The sequence below is a fragment of the Oreochromis aureus genome, linkage group 19 (genome assembly GCF_013358895.1).
Source record: "Oreochromis aureus strain Israel breed Guangdong linkage group 19, ZZ_aureus, whole genome shotgun sequence".
NCBI classification, from domain to species: Eukaryota; Metazoa; Chordata; class Actinopteri; order Cichliformes; family Cichlidae; genus Oreochromis; species Oreochromis aureus.
This window is the reverse complement of record NC_052960.1, coordinates 6,576,982-6,594,573: the sequence shown is the minus strand read 5'-3', so window position 1 is coordinate 6,594,573 and position 17,592 is coordinate 6,576,982. Positions and strand designations below refer to the sequence as shown.

General features: G+C 43.0%; 1 protein-coding gene across 1 annotated transcript in view; it reads left to right on the top strand.

Annotated features, from left to right (window-relative positions):
* Positions 1 to 15,984, top strand: part of alk (ALK receptor tyrosine kinase) — a 414,012-nt gene extending 398,028 nt beyond the window's left edge. The window contains exons 24-29 of the mRNA XM_031757275.2: positions 871 to 968; positions 4,071 to 4,163; positions 8,456 to 8,557; positions 8,810 to 8,944; positions 12,310 to 12,400; positions 12,991 to 15,984. Of these exons, the coding sequence (XP_031613135.2) occupies positions 871 to 968; positions 4,071 to 4,163; positions 8,456 to 8,557; positions 8,810 to 8,944; positions 12,310 to 12,400; positions 12,991 to 14,091 (1,620 nt within the window). The 3' untranslated portion in view covers positions 14,092 to 15,984. The remainder of the gene's footprint in view (positions 1 to 870; positions 969 to 4,070; positions 4,164 to 8,455; positions 8,558 to 8,809; positions 8,945 to 12,309; positions 12,401 to 12,990) is intronic.
* The last annotated feature ends 1,608 nt before the right edge of the window (positions 15,985 to 17,592 follow it).

Below are 17,592 nucleotides of genomic sequence, written 5' to 3'. Positions count from 1 at the left end.
TCACAACACCTGTAATTTCAGTGTCTGAAAGAAGAAAATCTTTCGTTGTAAGCTAGCTAGCGTCAGCATTGCCATTAACTCTGCTGATGTAGCCTCACTTTACACTATTCGCCAAGATTTCATTGATGTGTGCAAGTATTTTACTGTTTTTGACAGTTATTAAAGTACAACAACTGGGTACTTGTCAGTGTGAACACATTTCCAGACTAAAAAAAGCAATGGTAATTAAACTGTAGGCTCAGCTTTCTGTTCTTAGCTGACAGGAGTGGCACACAGTGCGGTTTTCTGCTGTGGCCAATCTGCTTCAAGGTTTGACATGTTGTGTTTTCAGAGATTCACTTCTGCATCTTCTTCTACCTTGGTTGTAACAAATAGTTCTTAGAGAAGATTCTTGCCATCCTATCAGCTCGAAGCAGTCTGCTCATTCTCCTCTGACCTCTGGCATCAACAAGACATTTTCACCTAGAGAACTGCAGCTCACTGGATATTTTCTCTTTTTCGGAGCAGTCTCTATAAACCCCAGAGACAGCTGTGAGGGTTAATCCCAGCAGATCAGCAGTTTCTGAAATACTCAGGCCAGCCTGTCTGCCACTAACGAACAAAGTGGCTGATGAGTAATTTATATATATAATCTCGGTGCATTTCTGACAATGCATATGCCAATACAGATAAATCTGTGATGGGCTCTTTTGCTGTGTTTTTAGAGGGTTTTTTTTACTGTGAGGTTGAACCAGAATGGTAAGTTTGTAGCAACGAGCTAAAGGGATTGTTATCATAAAAATATAGTGATCATTAACTCTTAAAGATACTATTCGTGATTCAGCCCCAGATTCAGTTTTTTGTTTTTTTTTCTCTTCTCTGTTTGATCAGGATCAACCATCCAGCCTAACCATGGTGGACCTCCTCAATGTGGCCAGAGACATCGCTAAGGGCTGCCAGTATCTTGAGGAGAACCAGTTTATACACAGGTACCTCACAGATGGCTGCACATTTTGCATACACTTATGCAAAAACAAATTTGCGTTGGCAAAAATAAATGGAGCATATTATTATGAAAGAATACAGTGAGCTCAGTGGTTCTGTAGTCTCCCTAGCAAAACCGATCAGACTGACATATTCGGGGAGCTCATCCACTGAGGTCAGTACGGTATTTCACAATTTAAAAGAAAGTGTTTTCAGATCTGCATCAAAATTTAATGTATCCCTCTTTTCCCCCGGTCGCCAAGTTTCATGAAATTCGTCTTGGTGGGGTTTTTTTGCGTGATCTAGCTGACAGCCAAACAAACGGCACCTATCGCAAACCCCCGCCTCGGCTTTTTGCCTTGGCAGATGAACAATATGCAGAACATATGGGTATGCATGCCACTGTATAAATATGGAATGCAAATGTGCATTCAAACAAACAGAGTTCCCTGCCTTCATCTAACATCTACTCAGAATAATGAACTGACTGCATCTGTCCAAGCAGAACATATGGACTCAGTATGCCTTTTGCCTTCCCTGAGATAGCAGAAAGGACAAGTGATGAGTTTAGTATCGGAGCAGCCAGATGGGCTAGCCGGCTTGCCTTTTTACGCTCTGTATCCGAGGCGCAAGTCAACAGTATGCCCCTTCTATGCTCATATTCGCAGTGGCTGGTGAACCACATGATGTGGCTAAAGAATTTTTAAAAGCCCTCTCTTGAACCCGACTTACAAAACTCTCCTTCGTGGACGCGCACGAGGAAAGTCAAGTACATGTTAATACGAGAAAAGGTCAAAATTGATTCTGCAATCAAATCAGGACAATTAAAGCACATCCACCTTCCCTGAGTTCTGCCTTTGACTTCCCAGGGATTGGCCAATGACAGACGAGGCCTATTAAACCTTGTTTGCCCCGCCGCGGTACAGTAAAGCTCCATCAATCCACCTAATGGCCGACTCTTCTCCGGAGCCTCGTGATCTTCTATTCAACCTGATTCTCTGCATTTGAACCTGTATTAAAAGTCCCCCCAACGCTGTCCTTGAGGCTAATTTCATTTTTATAGAAGCGTGTTTACTTGGGGGTGAGTAAAGGGCATGCGAGTGAAGTAGGCTGCTACTCTGAAAAAAGAAAGCAGCTTTCTCTCGGGGCTTATTGGGTTGGATGAAGAGCTGTTATGTTCACCAAGAGGTTAAATCACAGGGTTAATGTTATCTGAGAAGGACTTACTCCAGCTTATGTGTGTTTCTCTGCTTATTTCCATTTTATGGCTAGTGGATGGTGCAGTGTTGCTCTTTGGTTATTTCATTTTACAAGCGGCCTGGCAATTGTAGCCACCTGAAAATTATCACTGTACTGAGGAGTTGGGCAGTTTCGTGCAACCGCAGGTGTTAAAATAGGCTAACGCGTATTGTTCTGTAAGTGCTGCTATGAAATGGGTCTTTAAGCTGCAGTGAAAATTTACTGTAAATAAGGTTCACATTATAAGGCCGGTTAATAATATTTTAACAACAGTCTCCTCTCATATCGCTGTGCTGCGCGTACAACACATCTGTGTCCTTCCCTTAAGCTTTTAGGCCACAGTCTGTCACAGCAGTATGCTGCATTTCAAGACTCTTCCTCGCCTACAAGCAAAAGCAAATCATTTCCATGAATTCTTCCAAGCCATTAAACAAGGCAAGTTGGATTTAGTAATAGCACTTCATGACTGTGTGTGTGCACGCATGTGTGTGCGCGTGCACTCTCGCCCGCTGATTAGAGTCGAGCTACGATAGAAATTATTCAGCTTTCCTGAAGCGGCTTAGATGACCTTAAATGGATTAATTGTTTCACCTCTTGTTCCTGAAAAAGAAAATGGAGGAAGTTTCTCTTCTCTGTTTTTTATATCCGAGTTTACAGACAGTGACACTCATTTGACTACTTTAATATAAAGTTTAAAAGAAACTTGGAGAAAGTGGAACTGATGTCCTAGAGAGGATTTTATTGTGTTTCATACTAACGCGATGAAATACTTTTATAATGTTAGCTTACATCTCTTGTGGTGGACTAAAGTGGGGCAGCTGTGTACAGTGGTTAAAAAGCCCTCAGTTTAAATCAGTCTGAACCATTACTTTATCCTCATTGTGTCATTTCTCATCTGAGCTTGGAGGCCAAACATCAAAACAGCGTGCGTGCGTGCGTTTGTGTCTACACACAGAGCTCGGTGCTGTGGTTTCTATCGCTGGTGGTTTCCAGCCGTATCCTGTCTCGTGATCTAGTCTGAGATCAGCGCCGCCACATGATGTTATTCTGATGCTAAAGTCTGGCTGTTTATTGGCCTTTGGTGCTCACTTGTCTGCAGTGTGAAGATGAGCAGTGCGCTACGTCACTTCTTAAGATGTTGAGAAAGTTAGATGCCTGGGGAGCAGAGAAAAGTGTGTGGGCTCGGCTCCTTTTTCCCCAGACAGCAGTACAGCACGCCGTGAGAACTACTGTATTTTTGCTCAAAGAATAACTGGCCCAGAACAGTGCAAATATGAATTTTCTCCTCTAACCCACTCAGCCTGCACATACATTTCAATCTTTTCTTTGGATCCACCATGTGGGCAGAGTCATAGGAAACTATACACTTTGCCAGCTTGCCCGGGGCAGCTTGGTAGTTACAGTGAACTTCAGATCCAACAGGGAGCATCTGTAGGTGTTTCATACATGGAGATGTTATAGATGCAAATGTATGAAAAACTTCTGAGCAGAGGAGCTTTGCGAGCATCAGTATTCACCTTGTCGTGCTGTATAATTCAGGCTTAAGCTGTTTTCACACATGCACAGCATGTAAGAATACAAATGTACAATACAGTGTGATTGGATATTAAACAGTCTATAACCTGCCAGTACCACAAGCACAAAGTCTGTATATTGGGTAATGAATTCACAACGGGTCAGGCAGCACCTGCGTTGAAACCACAGAGTATTTCAGCAATGAGAACTGTGTAAAGCGTCCTGTGGTGTGTTAGATGTGAGAAAGCTATCCTCACCTGATTCTCCTGAAGTTCGTGGGTAAAGATTTCTAATAGCATGAGTCCATGTATGTGCGCAACATAACCTGAAAGTGTTTTTTTCTGTTCTTTCAGGGACATTGCAGCACGGAATTGCCTTCTGACCTGCAAAGGACCGGGACGGGTGGCTAAGATCGGAGATTTTGGGATGGCTCGAGACATTTACAGGTACAATACTAACGCAGCTCAGTGGCAGCGGGCAAGAACATTCTGGTCCAGTTGGCTAGCTTCAGCTGAACTGGAATCCAGATAAAGTCCAAAGGGATGCAGCTCACACCAAACGGAGAGAAACAAACATGTGGGGGAAGATCATACTTTTCTTTTTTACACAGTCTACAACTCTGACCTAATGACAAGTAAAAATCAGAGAGTAGAATGACCGGAAGACCTGAACAGCAATCGTTGGATTTTAACCTAGTACCACTTCTCACACCTTTGCTTCCATCGGGTGACAGGACTGGAAGGAAGTCGTGTAGCTTTCTCCAGAAAATCATTGAGCAGACTGGCTGCTGACCTCTCAGATGCCCGTTGCTCTTAGAAATAGGGATATGTTTGCTTGGAAAGCAGTTGCTGCATGCCATTGGCAAACAGCAAGACTGTATGCACTGGTGGAGAAACCTCTTCTCGCTTACTAATATGTGCAATGCAGGTCATAGATGCATAAAAGTTTTTTCTTTCTTGTGTGACTATAACAAAAAAAGAGTTGAAATTGTTTTTGCCCAGGACTTTTTACCCAGTAAATACTGCAGCTCAGCTGTTTTATCCTCTATTATACTGTTGCACTGAAGCTTTCTTTTAATCTAGACCAGCTCGTCTTTAGTCATTGTTATCATCCCTTTTTTTTTTTTTAATATAGCTACCATTATTTCACGTGGCACCATTTAAATGAGCGCACAATCCAGCAGGGAAATCTCCCAAGCCTTTCATCTGGTAAGAAATTAGAGCAGGGAAAATATGTCACAACATTCAGCTAGATCAGCGCAGCGCTTTTGAATCATGCGATGAAAAGTCACACGAGAGCAAAGTCACTCACAGAGCATCCGGAAAAAGCTGTTGCACAATATCCCCGGGGAGCCACTTTAGGAACGCTTGATTTAATTGCTGATGTCAGTTTTTCAGGTGCCTCACTGCGATTTTGTTGTTATCTCTCAGCCTGAAGCTCTGGTGCAGGGGCTTTTTATTATTATTGTTATTGTGTTCGGAGAGAGGGCGGGTTGTTTTGCACACATGGCTACCAGGCTGCTGGTGCGTTATTTTTGCTGTTTCATGATGTGGCCATACTGCTATGTGACAAGCGACGTGGGGTTCTTTTGAGGCGATCACAGGGGGACAGGTGCCCCCAGTGAGGCACCAGGACATGGCTTAATGTCAGCTTTTTATATTCCGATAGAGCCACAGGCATACTTGCACTTGCAGAATTTCACTCACACAGTCTTTCACGCATGCCTGCACACCAGTGATGTGGTGGTAAATAAAAAGCTGGGTAGACAATAGCTGGCAGACAGCCGTCATCCTAAGGTGAACAGCTGCCAGTATGAAGAGAAATCCACTGTTTCGCCTTAAATGACCATATTTTCATAGGGTCTAATAACAGTAGCTGTATAGCACGACTCTAGGCTGTATTTATTAAAGTCAGCCTGGCGTGCACACATGCAGGCGCACAATAAAAGCAGAACAAAGACATCCAGCTCCACAGACACAAACATTAGCCTCCACCATTGTGTCCTTAGATGCATGCAACTATCTTACTTTCCATTCAACACAGCCCGCTCCATGCCTTTGTCTCTTACTGTTAGTTTTTCCCTCTAATATTTCTCTATCTTGCAGCTCCCCTCTTGCACACAGAGTTGCTCACACATAAACATAAAACACCTCCATTTGAGCTATAGATTTCCTGAGACTGTATTTAAGCCTCCCTAATCTGCAGCTCAGCTTTCAGTCAGTGTTGGAGGTGTTAGCAGGAGTAATAAATATGTCCATAAACCCTGTGCTGAAAAGGAGGTTGATCTACCGATAGCGGGATTATCAGTCTCGTGTTCTACATGTTACCGTCCCTCAATCTTTCTCAGAATGATTCAGCGTTCTCTAACAGCCTGACAACCGACAGGGCGGAAGAAAATTAGAGTTCGGTTCATCTGCATTTATTTATTTCGGTTGCAGAGGTCATCAAGGGTGGACGCAGTATACGGTAAAAAAAAAAAAAAGGACATTTTAGGAGAATAACAGGAGCTCCTGCAGCAGTTTGGTCTTACTGCATCTATTTACAGAGGCCACTCCACTTCGCTCACCGTTTTCTTTATTAGGATGGACAAGAAAATTAGAGGGGTACCGAGGACGGCGAGGGGAATGAGACGGTAGCACGATTCAATCCTGTAATTGCGGGCCTAAAAATGGGGCTGGTAACTGATTCCCATCACTGACTGGGGCATGTTATTTTAAGTGATGGATTAAGTCGCTGGGTGCATATCTGAGTGTCTGCCCTGCAGTGTAGCTCTCAGCTAATCTGTCAAGCAAACAGACTTCACTAGTGATTGTTTTCTCTGCTTCATTGATTATGTGTAATTTCCCTCAAGGGTAACTTCTTATGCCAATAGTTTATATTTCCCTTTTAACCATATTATCTGTCTGCATATCATTTATATTCATCTCCGCTCGTGGATCCCCTGAAGAGTCGCAGCTGCAGCTAAGTTAAAGTAAATGATGAGTGCTGGCTCTTGCTGTTTGCCCTGGGTTCATACTGTAGGAAATGCAGCAGTCTATTAACGCTCTCACCTGAATTTGTAATTAAAGGAAACTCCATCTTTATGACCAAAATTTAATAACTGAGGCCGGGCCTTGGCTGCAGATTGTTAATACTGCATAAATATTGCACGTTTTACTTCTGTTTTAGCCTCTTGGCACTCATCACATATTATTTTTGGATTTAATTTAAATGTCAGTTCCAGGTTATACAGTAGGTACAGAGCAGTGGCTTTTAACAGAAGTTTGGACATTTTTGCCCCAGGAGAGCATGAAATGAAAGCGGGACTATTATGCCTTTTCTTATTTTCCATCACATATTTATGTGCCGTTCCAATGTTGGATGTTAATTATGGCCCAGTGTTCAAAATGATGAAGTTGGTGGATGTAAAAGTATTTCCCGTGAGCCAAAAGGCGTCAAGCTGCTGTAAATGCTCAGGTTCAGACAGTTTTTCTTCTCTCAGCTCTTGAGGATATCTTTAGTATAGTCGGGCTGCACACAACTCTGGGTGTGCCCACGTTAGCTCAGACACACACACACTGTTTAGATCTTCTGCTTTCAAGCAGCAGCCAATCAGAAAAAAGTTGGCTTAAAGGAAGAGTAGTGAAGCTAGCTTGTTTCAGAAGCCCAGGATAAGATACATTATCTCTATTTGGAACTATCAGTGCTTTGAAGTAAATCATGCAAAGCTACTGTTGTTGACTTCAAAAATGAAGATCTGGAGCTGGATATGAGCACTTGTCCACTTTACCTAAAGACAAATATAGGACATACAGCCAAGTGCACAGGTATGAGATGGTGCATCTAAAAAGCTCAGGCTCCTGAGACTGTCCCATAATTTATCCAAACTACAACTGTCTATTTATTCTTTATCACCTGTTTTTGATGCGTTTGTTTTCTCTGTATATTTATGTGTTCGACCAGGGAACACTAGTTACACCTGGGAGCTGCCCACTGTAATTACAATTCATTCCTGTGCAGCCATGTACAGCTTCAGCGGAGCAGCTGCTGTTTTCAGCAGAGGAAGAGCGTTACTCCTCAGGCCCCAGGGATTTGAACTGGCAACCACCCAGCCAGTCACACAGTCTCATTTATTATCAAGAATTGCCATGTTTATGAACAAGTGCTTAGGGAATACGCTGATATTTTTATGACAGTATTACTGGGGGCAAACAGATTTACTCCTCCGCAACAGAAAACGGTGCCAAAAATAAAGTTTTCCCCGTCCGACAGCAGCTGACACCACTTAACTTTGATCCTGACACATGTCCGTTTTTCTTTGTGGACACCGTGACGGACGTGGAGCCGAATGGGAGCCACTTCACGTCTGTCCTCGTTGTGCATCTCGGGCAGGGCGAGATAAACCAGGCGGCGACCGGTATCAGCACCAAAGATCAGATACAGCACACATCTGATTATTTTTCTAGCAGTGCAAAGGGCAAGGCAGCATTAAAAATGGCTCAGACGGGGCTTGGCTCGGCCCGGCGAGAAATCTGCGTCCTTCCTCTCTGCGAGATAAGGAGTTCTTAGAAGGTCTCACACAGCAACATGTAAGGAAGCTGAAAAAGCGACTAGATCAGAGCTCTGATAAAGCCGCTGAAAAACACTGAATTAATTGCTGGATCTGAGAAGTTTTCACCTTTTTTTTAAATACTCTGAGCCGTTATTAACCACACGGTTATGCAAGCATGTCCCTTACCACATGTGTTTGTGTGTTCAGGGCGAGCTATTACAGGAAGGGTGGGCGTGCCATGTTGCCGGTGAAATGGATGCCACCTGAAGCTTTCATGGAGGGCATCTTCACATCTAAAACAGACACGTGGTGAGAACCCTGCACGCATCTCTCAGACTGACACTGGTTTCACCTCCAGAGTTTCACACCTGTCTGTTTTTTTCACCTCCTGCTGAACCCTCGCTGCATTTCACTCCGTCTCATACTTGTCCTCTGCTCTCATCCTTCACCACTTCAGCGGTGATGATGCCTGTAATTTAAGACTTGATTGTCCTTAGCGCCACTCGTTTTCTTTCTCTCCCTCCAACTAATCTTTTTTTTCTCATCAATCGCCTCTCGAAGGTCATTTGGGGTTCTGCTGTGGGAGATCTTCTCGCTGGGCTACATGCCATATCCGAGCCGCAGTAACCAAGAAGTGCTGGAGTTTGTAACAAATGGGGGAAGAATGGACCCGCCTAAAAACTGTCCCGGACCAGTGTAAGTGCAGACCACACAGACGAGAAAGACCACAGTTGCTAGAAAGAGCTTAAATTTATCAAGCTTTTTGTACTTATTACTCATGGCATCTAATCCCAGTCACAACTGTAGACTAAGCCATTTTCACACATGCACAGAACTGCTAAACCCAACACAGGAAAATATGAAAACAAATGCAGACTTTATCCAGCTAGCCCGGTATATTTGAAAATTCACTGTCACTGTAAGAAAGCAGCACTATAAATTTAGTAGTGCATGCAAGCTTCTGCTTCCTTTACAGTTCGTTTAATTTTGTATAAAACACTGAAATTTTTAAAACAGTCAGATTAGCCAATGTTTTGTCGTGTTTTCCTCCCATCAACCCCGATTGGTTGAGGCAGATGGCCCCGCCCCTCCCTGAGCCTGTTTATGGCGGAGGTTTCTTCCTGTTAAAAGGGAGTTTTTCCTTCCTGCTGTCACCAACTGCGTGCTCAAAATGGGTCGTTTTGATTGCTCTGTGTTACTTCAGGGTCTCTACCTTAGGATGTAAAGCGCCTTGAGGCGACTGCTCTTATGATTTGGTGCTTTAAAAAGAAAACTGAATTTAATTTAATTGAACCTTCCAGTTTAATAATACGAGTCAGACTGCAGTGATATGGGAATATCACAGCTAATAATCCAGTGCATTTACCACTCGAGAGAGGGTGTCATGCACACACTATCCAGTCAGCTCACTCACCTTAGCCACATAAAGTATTTCCAGGAGTGTGAATGTGTCTCAAGCAGACTATCCTACTTTGCACTGCCTGTGAGAAAGAACAACTTATCTAGTTCTCTCCAAACTATCCATAGTTTGTATCAAACAGCAACCAGCAGATTGTACTTTTCCTGTTTTTACAGCCATTCAGGGTCAAGGCTGCAAAAGATAAATGACCTTCTGTGCTAATGACTTCTCTAAAAGCTACTCTAAGTCAGGTGTTCCAGTTAAAGACGTGAGATTTGAATTGGAGGTTGTAAAGGTGCCACTCACAATAAATAAAGACATATAGAGTCTCTATTGACAGAGTCTGATCCTCTAAAGTAAGACTGGTGGGTGTGAATCGTGTCTCGATCACAGCAACTTTCAAAGGACCTTCGAAAAAGAATTATAAATGTGCACAAAGCTGAAAAGAGCTTTTGAAGACCTGGGTCCCCTGAGTTCTACAATAATAAGATAAACCATCCATTAAATGGGGAGTTTGTTTCCGCTGGGAGTGAGCATCATGCAAACAACACAGTAAGAGGGCATTGTTCAGTCCTGAAAATGGGTAAAAACAACCCAAAAGTAACATGAAATTGCCAGCAAAATCTCTACAACAATCTGTGTTCACTGTGAGAAAAACACAAAGTAAGAATCGTGTTAATGCAACAAAACCACAAAGGAGGCCACTGCTTTCAAAAATGAAAAGAGATGAGGTAACATTTACATTTTCTGGCACAATGACTATGTTTTTTGTTTGTTTGTTTTTTTCGAAGAAAAACAGGAACTGCACAACAAAAACAAGCCTTAGTGTATGCTGTGAAGCATGTTGAGAGGAAGCATTATGGTTCAAGGCTGCTATGGTAGCTCAGGCTGTGGTCACCTCGCTGAAGCTACTAATCAAAGATGGAACTCGAAATGTAACAGAAGGAGAATGTCAGGAGAGCAGCTGCTGACCTGAAGCTTCACAAGGCTGAAAGCACAGTTGGTAGGAATGGTTCAGAGTTCTTCTTCATCGATCAAGTACTCACAAGATGTCTTGATAACAGCCTGTTACTGCTAACTAAAATAAACACAACATAACATCAAAGGTTTTACAAGTCCCACAAACTAAGAGTATAAATAGATGCGTGTTGATAGTTTAGATAAAGAGTAGACCACATAGGTAACTAAACCTGTTTTAGTTTACTTTATATTACACACATAAATATAAGAGGCTCCAATGATTCTCTGATGCTGACATAGAAATGCAACAAGACCAAGAAGGTGTCGGAAAAGATTTTCTGGGAAATTGCTTTGTGGTATAGGAAACCAAACAAACAGTTTTCTTTGATCTTTGCCACCTACAAATGGAAATAAGTTTTTTGGGATCATATTATATGTCTATACTATATTTCTTGATAATATTATATAATAATAGTTTCATTATAAACTTGATATTTTAAAGGTCAAGAGCTACTAGTCATAACATGCAGTAGTGGACCATAAACACCCCTGCCTTATCCTGGACCTGAACTGTGGACCTGACTCTCTTGCCGGCCACTGGAAGAGTACAGCACACTTCACTTCCTTCTATCGCCTCCTGATTCTTGTTAATGATTTATTCTCCTGCCGTGGCATGATCACACTTGATCCGTTTATATAAATCTTCGGTGGGGGAGATGAACTCCCCCCTGACCTGGCGTCCTGGCTCCCCCTTGCCGTAGCATGTGTGTTGTACCTCTAGCCGTGAGAGCAGTCCCTAGTTAGTTCCCTAGCTACTAGTTGTTTTCCCCAGGTCGGACTTGAACATGCGACTCCCGCTCCAAAGGCATGGAGTCTTACCACTACACCACTATCCATCTGTGTATCTGTTTCTCTACATCTCTATCTATATATAAAAATAATAAATAAAAATAATAAAAAGAAAAATTGCCCTCAAGCGCAAATGTATTTTGAAATGAAATTTGTATTTTGAAATGAAATTTGCCTCCGACGTAGCTTCCTAGCAATGTAGCTCCGATGTCTGCCTTAGTGTAATCAGTATAGCAGGAAATCGTGCATTGAAAAAAGTTCCCTTTTGCTTGCAATGCAAAGTGCGATTAAATATGTTATTTTTAACGTGTTATTTTTTTTCAAATTAATTAATCGCAATTAACGCGTTATATTCCTACCCCTACGATAGACATAAACACACATCGAGCTCCACTTTCAACCTGGTGGCCACAGCTGACATTAGCTGACATATTCCCCAAATCTTCTTATTCATGTTCTCTTCACTGTAAACGTGTGTTGTTGTTGTTGTTGTTTTTTGTTCTCTCAGAATAGGCAGATCCCTTAAGTGCTCTATCAAACTGAAGTTTTTCTGAAAGCCACAGTGAAATTTAATCAGCAATTAAAATAACTCAGGATTTAACATCACTAAAACTCGCTCCTGTAATTTACATCGCCCATTTAACAATAGCTCTCAGTGGTGGGAGGTTACACTTTAAATCTGCATTACAAAAACCTAATAAAAAAAAAAAAATACAAGCTATTAAGAATATTTAGTCAAAGGAGATTTACCCAGCATGCATTAAATCAGCTGGAGCGACAGTGCTGGAGAGTCTCTGCTTTCCCTGCATGGAGTGGGAGAAAGTGTTTTCACTCTCGTTCATGTGCATTTCAGGTACCGTATAATGACTCAGAGTTGGCAGCACCAGCCTGAAGACAGGCCCAACTTCTCAACCATCCTGGAGAGAATCGACTACTGCTTACAGGTAACTAAACGGAGCACCGTGTGGGAACCTGACTGTCATGCAGGCACTGATTAGGGCTGAACAATCAGAGGAAACAACCTAACTGTGACTGATTGTTTACTATAAGCTCTCGGCATGCAAAGACTGATTACACAACACAAGTTTGTACAGAGCATAAGAAAGCGTATGTGTGCATGAAAAGGAGTGTTCCATCTGAGAGGAAGACATAATCTGCAGTAGTGGACTACTTGCTCTGTCGGACCACTCTGCAGGACGATAGAATCAATCAGTACAGCTGACGAGTGGCTAAGATTATGATGTCAACTGCTGCTACATCTTATGCCATAAGTTGTTGATGCACAGCTTTCAGTTTGCTGAACCCACGGGCGAACTGTGAATATTCCACAACTTTGTTAGAATCTGCTTGCTGGGACATTGTTGCCCTTTATTACTGTTAGTGCAGCCAGATTGTCGGCGCACTGCAGTTCTCCGTAATTTCCTTCTCGTTAATTCTCTGCTCGACCTCGTGACATTTTCCAAGGAAAAGTATTAGACAAAGGAAGTAACTGTTTTGACCATTCATCCACAGCCATGATCTTTGAATCTTTCAGGACCCCGATGTGGTGAACGTGGCTCTGCCTATCGAGTATGGGCCAGTACCCGAGGAGGAGGAACATGCCCCCATGCGCCCCGATGACCCCTCAGCTCCGACTGTGCTGGTGAATCCCCAGGTGCCTGATGGGGAGGCTCCACAGCCACCTCCCGCCTACCCCACAGAGGAGAACCGGAGAGGAGGGGAGCACGTTGTTGTGACGAGCACAGCGTCTGAGGCCAAAGCACAACCATCGGCTCAGCCCCAGCCATACCTCCACATGCACCAGCACCCTCACACACAGACCACCAACACAGTCACCTCTGCTGCCCCCGCCACACTCACTGCCAAGGGACCTCATGTCACCACCCAGCCCAGCTCAGAGGGAGGACACATTAACCTGGCTTTCGCCCAGGGCCACCCCTCAGAGAAGGACGCCCACACTGGGAAAAGCAGCAGTCTGTGGAACCCTACGTACGGCTCGTGGTTCCTGCAGCAGCAGCAGAGGAAGCAGCAGCAGCAGCAGCAACAACAGCAACAGCAGCAACAGCAGAGGCAAGGAGGGGTGGGCGGAGCAGGAGGCAGTAGTGGCAGGGTTCCTGGAGAGGGGCAGGAGCATGTGGGCCGGACAGTGGCTGAGGTGGCCGGGGCGTTAGGTCTCCAGCACCAGCACAAGCAATTCCAGCATCAGCTCCAGCAGCAGCACCAACTCCAACTGCTGCACCATCAGCAGCAGCAGCAGCAGGGTCTATGCAGACCTCTGCTACCCCCTCCACCTCCTCCCGCTGCCCAGTCTCCCCTACTTTTAGATTCAGCCGCCTTGCCCCCAGTCCCCCTCTACAGACTGAGACGTTTCCCCTGTGGCACCATCGGATACGGCTACCAGGAGCAAGGCCTCCCCATGGAGTCCAGTCACAGTAACGCCAACCCACCTCCTCCACCCCAGCAGGGCAGCATGCCCTCCTCAGCAGCCCACCAGAGGGGGGGACCCATTCCTACGTCAGTGTCCATGGGTCAGTCAGGTATACCCGAGGATAGCCGCCCACTGCTAGTTACGATGGGGACGGTTCAGGACCCACGGCTGCCCAGGATGGAGGGCCACAACGCCACCGTGCTTTAGCCCACAGGCCTGCGCAGAAAGTCTTCTTTTTCAGGCCCCGTCTTTGGAGACTGTGCGAGTCACACAGCAAGAAACACTGTGCCGTGAGAGAGACTATTTTTCACCACTCCTCCCGTCCCACCATTTTGGAAAGAACCCATCTCTCTAAAACGGGCTTTTTACACCAGAACCTTTGAGGTGTGTTCAAACCCCAGTGGATGCTAAAGCACATCGGAGAACTAAAAAGCTTTGGGAGGCAAAATGTAGAGTCAAACATAGTTTTGAGAATATAAAAAAAAGAAAATGTATTTTTTCAACATTGGAGCGATTGAGTGAGAAAACTGAGAATCACCTGGAAGACTTTCCACACGATTGTGACTAGGAGAGGTCAAGCTAATGTTCGGTTGAGGAGGCTTCACGACTATCAGAAACAGACTATGAGGAGGAATAAATCTCTATATTTTGCCAGACTTTGACTCTCAACCTTTGGTGATCAGTTTGACTGTAGCTGCCAGCCACATGTGTCATTCTTCTGCAGAGCCCTCACACTGTTCCTCATCACTTTGGGAAAAGAAAAAAAAATGCAGCGTGGGAAATAGCTTGTATCAGACTATTTTTCAAGAATATCACAGGAGGTGACGCTGGATTATCAGAGACATTTCTACTAAAAAAAAATAAATGATTATAATAATAATAATAATGATAATAATACTGGGAAAAAATGTGGTTGTTGATGTTTGCTTGCCTGCTTGTTTATTTATTCATCTCTTTATTTATTATTTGGAAGTGGCTCTATAAATTATTACTGCTTCTCCAGATCCAAACAAATTCGTTTTGACGCAGATATTTCTGTTTTTTTGTTTTGTTTTGTTTTTTTAAACACTGCAAGATTTTATTTGAAGAAACTCCTTACAAAAAGAAGTTAACTACATATTCTAAAAGGTTTGTTACAGCAGCGACACTTTTTAAGTGGAATAGTTGGATAAATGAAGCACTGAGCGTTATGACTGAAGACGAGCCGTCTCAGCAACATTTGGGAGTTGAGCTTTTTGTTGTTGCTAAAGATGTGAAATTACTCGTTGCCCCTCGGTCTCATTGAAATTGCTGCTCTTTGAACTCTCCTTTTGTTCACGGCTCCATTCTGTCGAACGAGCGCTTTGAGACAGAGAAGCCGCGGCTTTTCCTTACTTATTGCTTCTTTGAGTAACCTTTTATTAATTCACGTCTTGGTTTTCTTTTTTATTTTCTGTCCCTCTTTTTTTGTTTCGTCTGGCTATAGAAACAGTGGATATTGCTGAATCAATCTTAACCTTCAATTTGCCATCGCGAGGCACTCCACGTTCTTAAATTTGCATATTTTATCTTTTCTATTATAAGATGGCTGTTGTGGAATACAAATGAGTCTGAGAGAAAAGTTTAAGTACAAACTGCTTTCGCTCCACATGTGAATGAAACCCAGAACCGCTCATTTTCACCCGCATAGTCTGTGTTTACCATCTGCCTCTTTCAGTTTGGCGTATCTATCAAACGATGCCACGAGTGTGTTGATATTTAGGTGAATTAATGACGATATTTTTTTTACGCTTTTTGCTTGACGGTATTCTGCTGTCAGTCCGTCTGCTGTAAAGAGACGATGAGCCGTCGTGTGACTGTCATGATGCTCGGTGATAAATGCGTTCCTGCAGGCGAGCTCGGTATTGGCTAATGAACACTGTTTTTGCTTTGTCTGTGTTAAACTGCATTTTATTCATTCTGTGCTCCCTTCACTGCTCATCCCCGTCGTTTGATGTAAAAAGACAAACCCAACTGCACCTGTAAATGTTGTAATTATGAAGTATTGTACTATGGCTCTGGTAAAATGCTGTACATTGCCCTTCAGAAGACATTCGGCAAAATTAATAAATTACTATATAACAGCCGTATTTTCTCTCTGTTTCCGTCTTTGAAGTTCCCAGCCGACTTAATCAAATTAACTCAAATAAGATTACCTCTCTTAGAAAAAAATGTTAACTATAGACGTCCGGAAGCTTGTTTGCTCTGCAAACATAATTCAGGCGTTAAAATTGAGCAGCTCATTCTGCAGCTGTGTGCTCATACGTGCAGTATTCCAGTGATTTTGTATTAGGTTTTTGATTATCATGACTCTCTGATGATGATGATTAGATTTTGCTGAGAATTCATCAGCGTGCCACACGTCAGCCAGTGCATGAAGCACTATTTTAAAACCACTTTCTAACTGGCTCTCCCAGAGGAAAAACTTCCCTGCTCGCACTAATCTTTTCTTTGTCTCATCAAAAATGAATCACTTCGGGTTTTGTTTTTTGTTTTTATTAGCTAACTGAATTTTGATCAGTTTTGTTGTCTCAAGGTTAGAAGCAAAAGCATAAATGCATTTAAGACAAATCATCCTGTTTGCTTTTAGATTAATATTAGAAACAAACACCGAGTAAAGGCATTCTTTTTTTTGTTCCCAGGCTTCTCAGTTGTTTCCCTCGACAAGGAAAGCCTGCAGGATTTTGATCTCAGTATTGTCCAATTTTTATAAAGTATGCTACTGCGCAGAAATCTTGAAACATGTTTTGGAACAACAGAAATACGTGCAGCAATTCATTGAAATATGGGGACGCGTACATAGATGCACAGTATAAAAAGCAAAAACAGAATTGTACAACAAGCTTAAAGGCTAGATTTGGTATCACCACTCTTATTCTTCAACATAGCTGCTTAAGAAAGTTTAAGCTGCTATGTTGTAATTTCCTTACGTAGCCTTCACAGATGGATTTTTAGTCCACTTCTTGTGTAAATTTGGCATACCACAGCCTCTTCTTCCTATTTCCCTTCCTTAACAATGGCTTCTTGACAGCCACTCTTCCACTGAGACAGTTTCTGATAAGGCTTCAGTGAACACTAGATGGATCAGCTGAAGGGCCAGATGCATCTCTCAGGTCCTGTGTCAGGTCTTTGCTGGAATTTTTCCCTATTTTTTCAAGGACATGACTTTCACTGTTCAGCTGCTGTACATTTTCAGCTAATAGATTAGTCCACTACATACACACCAATGGCTTTTGGCAAAAGTCTAAATGACCTCCAGCTAGAATCTGTAAACTGGAAGCAGATGACTGGCCATTCACAGAAAACAGCACAAAAAAAGAGCACAAATGGCAAGAAGCAAAGGCAGAGATTTTTTGGGGGGAATCAACAGTGAGGTGAAGCTGTCAATAAAAGTTTATGGACGATTATTTCAGCAGAAAATCGATTGGAAGTCTTTGCAAAACAAATACAGCAACATATTAGAGCGGTGCAGTGGAAGCCAATGGCGGCATAAAACTAACGTGAATTACAAGGTCTTCATAGAATTTACAAAAAATCAAAGCATTGAAAAACTCCACAATGCATGAAATTGTACCTCAGCCTGGCTACATGGTCCATAAAAAATCAGTACAATCTGAAAAATGTTGCCACCTGAGACCCTTCGCTCAAACGACGTGATAATTTGGAAAAGCCTGAAAGTCGAACGTGTTA